The 14,053-nt window shown below is 37.9% G+C and overlaps 1 protein-coding gene across 1 annotated transcript in view; it reads left to right on the top strand.

The window, feature by feature from the left end:
• Window positions 1-14,053, top strand: part of Rspo3 (R-spondin 3) — an 84,663-nt gene that overhangs the window by 23,702 nt on the left and 46,908 nt on the right. Inside the window, exons 2-4 of the mRNA XM_038339659.2 lie at window positions 7,048-7,239; window positions 8,871-9,017; window positions 13,735-13,932. Coding sequence (XP_038195587.1) covers window positions 7,048-7,239; window positions 8,871-9,017; window positions 13,735-13,932 — 537 coding nt within the window. The remainder of the gene's footprint in view (window positions 1-7,047; window positions 7,240-8,870; window positions 9,018-13,734; window positions 13,933-14,053) is intronic.

The following is a 14,053-nucleotide window of genomic DNA, read 5'->3' as shown; positions in this document are numbered from 1 at the left end:
GGCTTCCCTTCCCTGTACTCCTCTCACTTCCTCCCCACTTCACTCCCAACCATAGCTATTCACTTTCTGTCTGTCATTACAAAGCAAACAGGCTTCTAAGAGATAATAAAAAATAAGATAAAACAAAATCTAATACATCATAATAGGACAAAACAAATAGATGGAAAAGGTCCCAAGAAAAGACACAAGAAACAAATATAGATTCAGAGACCAATCATTTACACATTCAGAAATCTCATAAAAACACTATACGGGAAGCCATGATCTATACACAAAAGACCTATAGAGTAAAGAGAGAGAGAGAGAGAGAGAGAGAGAGAGAGAGAGAGAGAGAGAGAGAATATATATACATACATATATGTATACATACATACATATATATATATATATATATATATGTGTATACTTTTTAAAGCTTTGACTTGACATTATAAGACAAGAAACCTCAAAATATGCCATTGAGTTAATTTTCTGTTGACCATCTACTTGTCTACTTCTGGGCATGCAGCCTACCCTTAAAAGTCGTTTGCTTCCCCAGTGAGATTCCCCTGGAGGAAACAAAAATCAGTGCCTTGCTTATGCACAGGTGAAACACCAAGTGAAGTATGTGTAGATGTGTATGTGCATGGCAGCATGTGTATATGGTATATTTGCATATATATATATATACATATATATACACACACGTGTGTGTACACATATACATGACCACATCTGTATGCTTATATATTTAAATAACAGTTGAATTCTAAATCATTTAATATACTAATATTAAACATTATATCCAATAGGTAAATAGCATTTAAAGATAGCAATGTTTCTTATGTCTACATCCATAAATATAGCTGTTTCAATAGATTATCATTAAATAATAATAGCACCGTGGGACTGTGAATAAGCAACTTTTTATGCAGTTATCACAGTGTGGGGATCTAAAATAGTGTTGGGGTTGGAAAGATGATCTTGTGGTTGAGAGCTTTCCAGAAAGCATGAGGACCAGAGTTCAGATCCCCAGAGTCCATAAAAATGCTGAGTGGATATTGCCCCTACCTGTAATTAGAGCAGTGGTTCTCAACCCATGGGTCACGACCTTTGTGTGTCAGGGGAGGGTCAAACAACCCTTTCACAGGGGTTGCCTAAGACCACCGGAAAACACAGATATTTATGTTACAATTCATAACAGTTGCAAAATTACAGTTATGAAGTAGCAATGAAAATAATTTTATGGTTGTGGTGACCACAACACGAGAAACTGTGTTAAAGGGTCGCAGCATTGGGAAGGTTGAGAACCACTGACTTAGACCCTCTGACTGCATAGACAAGGGGTTCCTAAAGCCAGCTTGCCAGTGAGACTAAACATATTTGGGAATTCCAGATTTGAATGAGAGATCCTATGTCCTTGAATAAGTTGAGTGATTGACAGCAATTCCCAAGATCAGCCTCAGTACTCTATATCCCACCCACCCCCACATGTACACATGAAAATAGAAAAAAAAGCGTTGTATCCAATTAAATAATTGTACATGTTCAAATAAGCTTTTGTGCCTACTTTGATATCTATCCCTAACTCTTCCAAACTGTTTAAAAGGCTAGGGAGGCCCAGCCATGTTCAGATTTAAGCATCAACTTATAAATTAGGAAAAAAACCTCAATATTTTCTTGGGGTAGTTACCCAAAATTTGTAAGAAACTAGTAAGTAGCTTTAATTTTTAACATTTGATCTTTCTTTAAAATGGTCTTGATAGGCAATCAAAGAACCATGAATATCCCTAAAGTTTCAGTTACCATAGTATCTCACTATAATAATACACAGAAACAATGCTTCTGCAATCAAGTCTGCTTTGTACATTTCCTAACTTAGTCAAGATAACAAAACAAAAACGAAACACAGTCACATTTTCTCTAGGAAAATGGATTACTGAAGAAAAGGACATCTAGAAAAAATTTGTTGTTTAACTTTCTGTTAAGTATTCATCAATTTAACACTTGTTTTTATAAACACCATTACTGGATGCATCCTTTCAATTATTCTTGTTAATAAAAATTAATGCAATAAATAGTTACTCTGTAGAGAAGCTGTGACCTACCAAAAAGTCTATCAAGAAATTGTCAAATCAAATGAACTTCTTATCTCAAGATCAGTGTAAGAGGGGCAGGTCTGAACCATGGGGAATGAGAGGTCTCTTCTCTCTCTTCTTTCTCTCAAGGCCCCTGGGAGGGTCTGGGTGAGTGTTTTTGTTTTGCTAGCTTCTTTATTTTTTACTTAAAAGGACATTTGTCAAATTTATGAATATATAACATTTTAATTAAATAAATTATAAAATCACAAAATCACTCGTATGTAATCAACACTTATATTGAATTCAATCAAGCTTGTCGTAAGGACCTAAAGTTTATTAATTTTGCATATCTGAACATTTTCCAGCTACAAGTAAATGAGGATGAGGGCTAATAATCTGCAACACATGACAATTTATTTCTTTCACATAGCAATTTAAATAGATGGCATTTACACTTTAGAAATGGAGTAAAGAAAGGGAGGCCCATGAAGCTTGCTGTGAGTTGTTGCATGGAGTTCTTGATCAATTGGCTTGATGTATTATGAGCAGTACAAGTCACAACTTAAAGCTTAGCAGCTAGATTATTGGAAGCCTTCTGAATTCCTGTGAATTTTACCCATTTTCTCATTCATATCTGTCCCCTTTACATTAACATTTACCAATATTGAAAGGAAGCTGTCAGACACCAAAGATGTATATTTTGATCTCAATTGCAGCTGTGATTTGTTTAGTAATTTTCTTTTCTTTTTTTTTTTTTTTTTTTTTTTTGGTTTTTCGAGACAGGGTTTCTCTGCAGCTTTAGAGCCTGTCCTGGAGCTAGCTCTTGTAGACCAGGCTGGTCTCGAACTCACAGAGATCCACCTGCCTCTGCCTCCCAAGTGCTGGGATTAAAGGCGTGCTCCACCACCGCCCAGCTTGTTTAGTAATTTTCAATGTTGCTGAGACCTAGCTTTGAGTTTCAAAAGTGAATCTTCCTGGTAGCTTCAACTTTCACAGGTCACAGAACAGTTGCCACATTAAAATGTGCTATTTTATGGGACATATGCTCTTAAATATGAAGTTGTAGAAAGAAACAAGGTACCATTGAAATTTGCTCATTATTCATCCCTTTTCTTTTAAAAAGCATTTTTTATTTTGTGCTATGTTTACTTTTTCTTTAATCCATCTGGGCTTTCTCAACACCTTACATAGCTGCCACCAGAGATTCCCATGTACATCCCCAACAAACACTCCAAAGAAAGTTCTGTTCATGTTTGATCATGCCATATTATGGCATGATATTATGATTAGAGTCCCCTTTCCGCTCCCCCAAAGTGTTCTAATTCTCCACCTGCAGACTTTCTCATCCCAAGTAGCACCTTCTCTCTCAAGAACTCAAAAACCCAACTTCTCAAACTACTTTCTTACCCAGGTGACTTCTGTTGGTTGCCTGACTACATCACCTTGGTGCTGTTAGAACGCTCATCCAGTCCTTACCATATCGCTCTGCCTTAGGTTATTGGAAATTACCTTCAGCCTTTTACATAGAACACCACATTAAGCACCTTATGATCTCTAGGTCTGCCAAGGTGTTAGGGAAAAACTGTTTCAGTATAAATCATATCACACACTCACGAGATAGAAACAGAATGATTGTCACTCCATGTTCCACAATGGATTCCATAATAGAAACACACCCTAATGCTCCCAGTCTTCCTGAGAGTCCTTATTCTTCCCTTATCTGAAACTTTCAGGCCCTCGCATCAAACTCATACCTACCTCTTTCCAATTGGACCAATGATGGTGTTTTCCGCTTTAGCATGCCATCAACATGCATGTGTGCTGGTAAACTCCACTTATTTTCTAAGACAAAGTGGAAATTTCTACAAAGCAAAGCATCCCTTACATCTCCACTCCCCTACCTTCAAAGTTCATATATAACAACACAGAAAAAAAAGTTTGATAAATATAGTAATGTATCAGTAAAAGTAAAGTCAATAGAATAGGCCCAAAAGAAAGAAGCAGGACAAACTAAAATTCTATTTTTTTTTTGTCATACAATCACAGGATTTTACAGCTGAAAGAGCTCTTACAGGCAATCCAAAGTTTCCTGCGGTTTCCATATAAAAAGTAAAAAGCTCTTGTCTTAAGATGAAGTTTGGGAAATTCGTATCTAGTTGTGTAATACTGACTATAATTTCAGTGATCCTTATACAGCATTCATGAAAGCACTCACTACAGTGTTCACCCATAAAAACAGGATCCCAGAATCTGAACTTCAAAGTCTTAACTTCTGTCATTTCCCATAGCCACCATATAAACTTTCCCAAAGGAAAAAATATTTTTTGTCATTTTTTGCTCAAACACCACTGGCCATATCATGCACCCTCTGACTACAAACAAGCAAATCCTCACCACAAGCTGGAACAACTGAACCTCCCTCGAATTTTCAAAAACTTTCTTTCTGAGTGAAAAATACAGAAAGATTTGTTATATCACAATATTGACTTGCATCATTTTACTGGGAAAAGTTTTAGAATAGCAGGGAATTGAGCAAGGTCCTGGCATGTCTTCCGATGTCACAGGAAATGGTTACCAGTCGTTAGATCCACTCAGGGCTGTTTCTCAGCAGTTTATGAACATCCAAACCCAGTTATTTAAATGAAACATCTCAAGGAATGTTAGTGTTTGAGGCCCTGAAATTGTAAACCACATTAATATTAATAACTGATCTATTTAAAGCTGTTTCATCATTCATAAAAGCTTGAGGGTACATCATTTCAAAATCACATTTTCTTTAAGAAACTGCATTTCAGAGGTATCGATATAACCGTGGGGACCAGTTGGATCCATCCTCATTGAACCCGGAATCACTGCCTGACTGAACTGGAAGCAATTTTTTTTTCAAGTTATAATCTACTTTTCCACAGACAGGCTTTTGTGGAAAAAAATCTTTCCAGGTTGTACTTACACCTCTCGCTTCTGCTTCGATTCTGATTGCTTCTGAACACTCGGGGCTCTCCTGCACCTTTTGTGTTGAGGGTGTATCCCTCCTTAAAAAATAGGTTCTCGTTTTCTCCAAGTCCCCAGTGCTGAGTGCTTGGCATGAGAAATGTCCCTGGTCCTTGGAAAGGAGTTTCCCATACCAGTCCCTCAGGTCCCATAAAGGCAAAACCTCCTCATTCACTTTATAGAACCGCTCCACCCCACAGAAGAACATGCACAGGAAAAGCAGTCTTCCCTTCCCCCACACGTTTCCTCAGTTTATTTATGAAACGTCTTGGAATGAGAATAAGCTGCTTGTGGTTCCTGTGGCTGATTCGGGGATGGTTTCCTGCAGGCCGGGAGAAGCTTGTCAACCGAATGACCTCTGTGTAGCTAGCCCATATACCCCAATGGGAAGGTTCTTTGGTTTTTTTGGGTCCCGTTTCTAACTATGTCTGGAGGACTTAGTTTTTGCAATGAAGAAGTTAATAACCAAATATGACTGAGAAGACAGACTAATGATGTCAAGGTCTATTGAACCTCATGCCTTCCCTTGCTTGAAATCTGAAATATTCCTCACAGGCTCATGTTTTGAAGACTTGTTGCCCAGCTTGTAAGTGATAATATCTGGGGAGGGGGTGGAGCCTTTAGGTGGGGCCTAGCTGGTAGAGAAAGATTATTAACGGGGGACCTTTGAAGTTTATTGCCCAAAACCCAGTCCCCCTTCCACTTCACTTCCTGGTGGGGCACCATAAGACTGGAGGGCATTGTTTCTGCAATAGAGTTTAATAATCTTACAGCACTATGAAGACAGATTAATCATGGCCATGTCTATTGATGTTTATACTTTCCTCTATCAATAAAAGAAGTCAGAAATACGCTAAGATACCTGCGTGTCGACTTCTGCTTATCAAAGGAACATCGTTTTCCTCCTGGCATCTAGAAAGGCCTATAAAGGATTAGCATTGTATGTGAATAGAAAATCCATTTGGAAAAATGATAAGCATGAACACTACATGAGACACGCTCTTATTTAGTCCTATCAGGTGACACAGAATGAATGTCTACAGGCATGTTAAATGAGAGAAGCTCAAGTAAATGATGACTCAAATACTTCTTTATGTTTGTTTGTGATTGCCAGTGATCATATATGACTGTTAAAAATCTGGGAAAGTGCGTTGGCAGTGATCCTTCCATTAAACTAGTCCATCCTCAGTAAATACGCCTTTTACTTGAATGAGCAGATTTAACTGGAGTCACAAAAACTCTAAGGTCTCTCCCAAAGGACAACAGAGTACACATTAATTGTGATAGGCACTGGCATTTGATCTATACAGACTTACTAATAAAATTTAAATGCTCTATTTAAATATTTTTTTTTACATTATTTCAATTTGAATAGTGAGAAGAAATTTTCAGAAAATCATTGGGCAGTGACAAGATGCTAATGCAGGTTCTGAATCAGTTTGAGTTGGATCAAAACGTAAACTGGGCTCTTAGGCCAGAGTTGAAAATAGATGTCCCAGACCTAATGTCCTTACTTAAAGTGCATGTTATTACACCTGCTGAGAAATCAGAGACGTGTGCTTATCATCTGTGACACACATGAAACAAATCAATTTTATCCATTTCAATGTGAAAACCAGCAAAAACAACACACACACACACACACACACACACACACACACACACACACAGAAAAAATGACCAGTCCCCCATTTTCCATTTTCTTGGATGCTAATTCAGTAAGTATATTTTACTGAGGCTTTTTTGATGAATCATTTGAAATGAATATATTATGAACTTACAAATGCATGATTACATAAGATTCAAAATTAAAAATAATGTATATTGTTAGGGAAAATTCCAGGTTAAAACAAAAGGTAGGGGACATCTTATCTCATTCACCCACTATCACCAAATTAAAAACTAATCAAAGTAACATGTTCACAGACCGACATGCCATTTGATTTTATTTCCATGGTCTAACTTCTCTTTCTGTTTTCCTATTTTGTCTCTCCAGTGCATCCTAACGTCAGCCAAGGCTGCCAAGGAGGCTGTGCGACGTGTTCAGATTACAATGGATGTTTGTCATGTAAGCCCAGACTATTTTTTGTTCTGGAAAGAATTGGCATGAAGCAGATAGGAGTGTGTCTCTCTTCATGTCCAAGTGGATATTACGGAACTCGATATCCAGATATAAATAAGTGTACAAGTAAGTACCCGTATCACTTTATATTTTTATCTTATCCATGGGGATTTCTCCTGATTAAAATAGCTTTTAATAAACCTAAAATATTCAAAAGCAAGTAATATTTGCTTAATATTTAGGGTAACACATACATAGACTTAGCCCTCAGGGCAGAATTTTTTCACTACTAATTTAATAAATTCCACTAAGTTTTGTTTTTGTTTTTTGTTTGCTGTCTGTTTGTGTACAAAACCTAAAGTCAAGGGCATGATTATCACTCACAATAAAATATTACACAATAAAATAAAATGTTGTAATAGAAAATTACAACAGGTATCAGACCAACTGAGTTCCCGTTACCATTATAAAATCCAAGTAGTCAGTGAGTGGAAGAATTAGTTCAGCTATTTTGGCTTCCATACATACCCAGTACAGCAATGAAAACACTATTTTGTTATCTGGAAATAAGTCTATGAGCACAATCATCTTGACCCCCAAAAGTCCGGTCTCAGCAATAGAAATCAAGTGACCATGAATGCTGCAAACCAGGGAACATCACGTGTCACCATTCACGTCCTCCCAAGCCACCACCTGTAACTCCCTCGTGTGTTGCACAAGCCTTACTGTAGCCCTGCTAAGATCTCAGATCAAGAACTGCCTTGGCAATTTTTGTTCTTCATTGGCTCCTTTGGCACTTTGGAGGCTGCTTTGTTCCCTTATTCAAGATTCTAAAGGTGTCACTAAGTGCCATGTTTCATGTTCCTCTCATCCAGAAGAATAGGTCTCTTGTATTTGTCAGTCACCTGTTTTTCCCACATCTATCCATTGCTATTGCAATTGTTGTCTTCCCAGAACACTTACCACTCTGGATCCTGATTTCTGTAGCCTGCTTCTGTGGTTCTAGGCTAGACCTGAGCCTTGGTCATCTTGGCTGTAAATGACAGTTATTATAGTGACTACTATGTTGGTTTATGCTGAAGTTTAGGTAACAATAATGCAAAATACTCATAATAGCCTTGGATTATCGTAATCATCACATAAAAGACAATTAATAATGCTTGCTGTGAATAGTGGGTGTTACTCCCATGAACTGCCAGCAACCAACTTTCGACATACAATAGACAGTTGCATACTGCTTGAATGAACAAATAACGCTTGAGAACAGTGAATACAACATCTCTGTGTATTTAATTCAAATTGTAACAAATTATTACTATCATTTCACGCAAAGAGCTATTTGACCATGTGGAGTACCTCTTATGTAAACTGTCTGTAACCAGATTTGATTTAGTAGATGTTTGGATTTGGGAATACTTGTATAGAACTGTCTGAACATCCATAATCTGATCATCAAAAATATATAACACTTTGTACCATGATGTCAGTGATCAGAATGTTGCAGATTTTAGAAGAACTATTATTTTAGAGGCTGGAAATAGGGTGCCCAGCGTATATTATCAAGGTATTTTCATGAGACAATCTGTACCACGATTTTGGAAGCAGTAACTGATGTTTATCAACTAAATGACTTTGGAAGAGTCCTCAATTCAAATCTGGTAAAATAATATTGATCCCGAACTTAGATGCAGGGGTTTCTAGTAATAGTTTGGAGAAGATAGCAGAGTCACAATTCTTTTTCTGTGTTTCTCTTTCAGAATGCAAAGCTGACTGTGATACCTGTTTCAACAAAAATTTCTGCACAAAGTGTAAAAGTGGATTTTACTTACACCTTGGAAAGTGCCTTGACAGCTGCCCAGAAGGGCTAGAAGCCAACAACCATACTATGGAATGCGTCAGTATTGGTGAGGAAGGCTTCTAAGATTTAGAATGGACGAGACACACTTCAGACGAGAATGGCAGTCTCTATGAAAATCCTTCTCAAAGCCCTATTACACAATCACTTAAGAGGCTATCTCTAATACCCTGTCCATCTTTGTAAGCAAAGATGCTGCCCTAAATCTATGTTCACAGAGCCATATTCAGCCTGTGTCATGAGCAGTTTAAGAATGCTCTGATATTTCTTAAGGACTACTTATTACTCTTCTAACCGTCAAAGATTTGTTACATTTCAGAGAGACAAGAAAGAAGGGCCAGGGAGAGAGGGGAACTCAACTAATTTCCACTTTCTACCAAGAGTTTTACAAAATCCCTATATTTAATAACAACCTATAATCAAAGTTGATTTCTCTTGAAAATAGTCATTAATGCTGTAGTGGTCATCTTTTACAGGTATTAAGAACAAAGAGAGAAGCGGGGAGAGAATTTTAGACTCACTCAAACTGACAGAGTGAGACAATCCTGAGTGTGATTAATGGCAGGCCTGGTTTTCTGAAGTGGAGGTCCCTCACGCAAGTTGTCTGTCTAAATAACAGCACACTGTCAGGCTAGGTTTTCTCTCTTTTAAGTGCTCCACAGCTACTAGAGCTATGAGTTGGATGCACACTTGTGGAACAGATGCGAAACTGAATGAGAAAACAGCAAATGAAAACTCCCAAGTCCCTTGGGCAGTGGCTGCAGGAACCTTTGATGCTGACCCAACGCTGGCATGTGTACACAGAGCCTCCTGATTCAGTGTGTGATAGATAGTCTCCAGGATGCCTCCAGGCTCCCCACAGGACGCTTCTGTTAGAATCTAAAGTGTTGGAGAAATAATTACAAGTTGGTGGCTTAACCACTTCAGGACAACCACAACTTTTATTTCTGTACACTCTTTTTGTCAAAAGAAAACCAGCGTATGATATTTCAAAGTTAACCTTATGAGCCCTGGAAAACAGCAATCCTAAATCAGTCTGTGTGCCTTGATGTTCGAGTTCTTTCTCTAGTCAAGAAAAACACAGAAAAACAACTTACAAAGGGTAAAAGGTCCATGAGATCTCTTCTGGCCTACTCACCCTGAAGGTTGATAATTAGAGGTAGTAAGTTCCAAGCAGTGGAAAAACACAGGAAACACTCAATAAAATATTCAAGAGCAGATGAGTTACTGGGACGAGTTACTGGAAGCTTGTGGGCTTTCTTTACCCAGAACAAAGGACAGGTATTTAAGTTTTGTTAGTTGTTGAAGGTGCAGGGTTCAGTTTTTAAAAGCTAAATGTTCATTAACGCTTTCCTATCAGAGAGAGGGTGTAACAGCTGGCACTGTGGGATTAGCTTTCAAAGAAAATTGGCTTTATATCTTTAGCATTACCAACTTTCTTTCTTACCATAAATTTTAGGTGATGGATTACATATTTTAAAATAGGCACTAGCAGCCAAATGGTCATTTATTGACTTAGTGACCCAGGACACTGTTGAATTTCAGACCAGCTGTTTCTGCTCAGGACTGGCTCTTGTAGCCTGTTCCTTAAGGGAAGACTTCTGTCATTTGGTATTGGGTCCTTGGGCACAGCATGCATGCATAGGCTTACCCCAGGACTATCAGAGAAAATGATAGTGTGCTTTAGTACACAGATTATCAAAGTTGTCCCTGAAACAAGTATGGAAGGTTAGGATCCAAAGAGCTGAAATGTTGGCTGCTTCCTATTGGAAGGTCATTCTTAAGGGTTTTTTGTTTGTTTGTTTGTTTGTGTTTGTTTTTTTGTTGTTGTTGTTTTGGGGTTTTTTGTTGTTGTTTTGTTTTGTTTTTTCAAGACAGGGCTTCTCTGTAGCTTTGGGGCCTGTCCTGGAACTAGCCCTTGTGGACCAGGCTGGCCTCAAACTAACAGAGATTCACCTGCCTCTACCTCTGGAGTGTGGAGATTAAAGGCATGGGCCACCACCTGGCCCATTCTTAAGCATCTTTTAACAACAATATGTCCCAATTCCACACTGCTCATCTAAGCTTAATTGGACATAAATCACATTTTTATGTTTGTCTATCATTTATCTAAAGTTTCCATTTTTATAAAATTTATAAATTAAAATTTATAAAACATTATTTGGAGCATGATTGGCTTTTCTAAAGTATTTCTGAAGGAGAAAGATCTCTTCCCTTCATACAATTTTAACAATCTAATCTAAAGATTTTTACTATCTAATCTCTTCAGTCATATTTCCTCCTCCAATGGAATTATCTAAGATTTACATCAGAAATTTCCCTTTATAAACATTCATCTTCTGATTACTTCAAATTCTGATTTTAGATGAGTATTTACCTATGCAGTAATTTCTAAAATCCATTTTTATAAAGTCAAATTATGTATTTGCCTTTTCATCTTTGTCATGAAAGACTTGAAGTATTCTGGCTTCTATATTAAATGATGTTTTTCTAATTCGTCCTCTTAATTCTAGTGCTAAGCACACATACAATGCTTACTTACAGACTAACATTTCTTCTTCCCTTTGCTTTCTTGGAGACTTCTAATCTGTAATACTCTTTGATGATTAATTTAGGAAGAGGATGCTAGAGGGAATTTTTCATAATTGGCAGAAGATTATATTATCAAATACTGTAACTGCTTTCTTCTCTGATCAGATTCCCAAAGGTATAAATGAATATAAAGTTTATTTTGAAGATGGGTCAATAATATTCATTGAAGTTTATAGAAAGCAATTCACTTTTACATGGTTCTTTGCTGAATTCAGATACCTACAAGTGACTAAAATACCTATTAAAAACAAAGAGCATTTTAGATCTCTAGATTTAAAATAAAATTTTAACAAAAAAATTTACTTATATCTAGAAATTTAACTTTAGACTTTTAGAACACTTAGGTTATTGTTTTTAAGATTGTCATCAGAGATAGCATTCTTGAAAAATAGCCCATTAAGTCAGGAGACAATGGGAAAGGTTACTGGAAAACTTATTCTTGCGAAGACAAGTTTGTGCTACTTCAAAGGTTTACAGTTGGAAGCCATATCCGTTGTTGTAAGTTAGGAGGCTTCTTGGTATAAAAACAGGAACAGCGTTTTCAGTCCAGCCAGGGTAGCACACACATAGATTTTGATAATCAGGAGGAAGAGGCATGGGAGCATAGGTCTGAGGCTAGATACAGCTGCATATAGACTCTGCTGGAAGGAAGGAAGGAGGGAGGGAAGAAAGGGGGAGGGAAAAAGGAAGAAGAAAGGAAGGAAGCAAGGAAGAAAGGAAGGAAAAAGGAAGAAAGGAAGGAAGAAAGCACTTTGGGAGTGTTCCTTTTCATTAAAAGTACAAATGTCTACTACTGCTAGAAAAGCTATTAATGAAAAGCAGAGAAACTACATTCGCACAAAGGAAACAATTTCCACATGAGCTTCAGTGGGGCACATCCTGCACTTTAAGAACCACATAAGGACATTCAGTCCAGATGCAAGTTATCAGCAGTCCCTTACCAGAAGTTCAGTGAAGTGACAGATGCTGCTGCCCATTCACTGAGTCGTAAATAATACTTAGGTATTCAGCAGAATGGGGAATCGGAAGGGCACTGAGTATTGGACAAAGACCTAGATTCCTTTTCTACTTGTCATTCTCTATCTAGCACAGATGTTCTCAAATCAAACAGCATTTCTGTCTGCACATAGCATCTCTTACATTGTTAAGAGGGCACATTTGCTTCACCCTAAATCTTCAACAGTGCTTGGCATTGGTGGCGCAAGCCTTTTATCTCAGCACTAAGGAGGCAGAGGCTAGTGAATATCTGTGAGTTCAAGGCCTGATCTACACAGCAAGTTCCAGGACAGAAAGAGTTGTTACAGAGAGAAATCCTGTCTTGAAAAACCAAAACAAACAAAAACTCCATCATAAGATTTAGGGAAAGTTCTAGCATCCTGTGCTTTACTGTGCCTTGCTGTGGGACAATGGTCACTTGTATTGGCTTAATAAAATGCTAACTGGCCAGTAGCCATGCAGGAAGTATATGTGGGGTGACCAGAATAGGAGAATCTGGGAAAAGGAAAGGCTTAGTCTACAGTCGTCACCCAGACAAAGAGAAAACAAGATGAGGATGCCTCACTAATAAAAGGTACCAAGCCACATGGCTAACAGAGACAAGAATTATGGGCTAATGTAAAATATAAGAGTTAATAAGGAGCCTGTGCTAATAGGCCAACCCGTTTATAATTAATGTAACCCTCTGTGTGTTTCTTTGGGACTGAACGGCTGTGGGACTGGCCGGGAGAGAAACTTCTGTCAACAGTGCCTTCCAGATAATTCTGAAATCTGCTAATGTTTAATTCGCTAGTCAAGAATCACAATATTCTTCAGGCTCTATTATCACCCCAAAATTATAGCAGTGCTATGAAATTTACAAAGCATTAATCGTGAGTAGTCATATTAGTGCCTGGGTTAACTAGGTCCATTGCAGAGAGCCAATTCAGTGTAAGAATGAACTGACCCAACATGTGTACTAGAAACACCCTACCTCTGCCCCCTTATTTATGTTATCTTGCCCAACTTTTGATAATGCAGAATTTTTCCTAGAAACTTAGATGTGTGGATGTATAGAGGATATATGCCATTTTGTTTGTTTGTTTGTTTGTTGTTTTTTTTTTCACTTCCTTGTTTGTTTCACTGATAATTTTGCCTGTGCCTGCGAGCCAGCTGACACTGTTTTTCTTTGGTTTCAGTGCACTGTGAGGCCAGTGAGTGGGGCCCTTGGAGTCCATGCATGAAGAAAGGAAAAACATGTGGCTTCAAAAGAGGCACTGAAACACGGGTCCGAGAAATTCTACAGCATCCTTCAGCCAAGGGCAACCTGTGTCCCCCAACCAGCGAGACAAGGACGTGTATAGTACAGAGAAAGAAGTGCTCAAAGGGAGAGCGGGGTAAGGACACACTAACAAAATGTGCTTCTCTGAGCCCTCACACCTTGATCCATATTTCATCTTTATATAACATACTGGCTCTATTCCTCATATCTGAAGCGCTAATGTGTAGAAAAAGAAC

Source organism: Arvicola amphibius, chromosome 8, assembly GCF_903992535.2.
Source record: "Arvicola amphibius chromosome 8, mArvAmp1.2, whole genome shotgun sequence".
NCBI classification, from domain to species: Eukaryota; Metazoa; Chordata; class Mammalia; order Rodentia; family Cricetidae; genus Arvicola; species Arvicola amphibius.
This window is presented reverse-complemented; position numbering and strand designations above follow the sequence as displayed.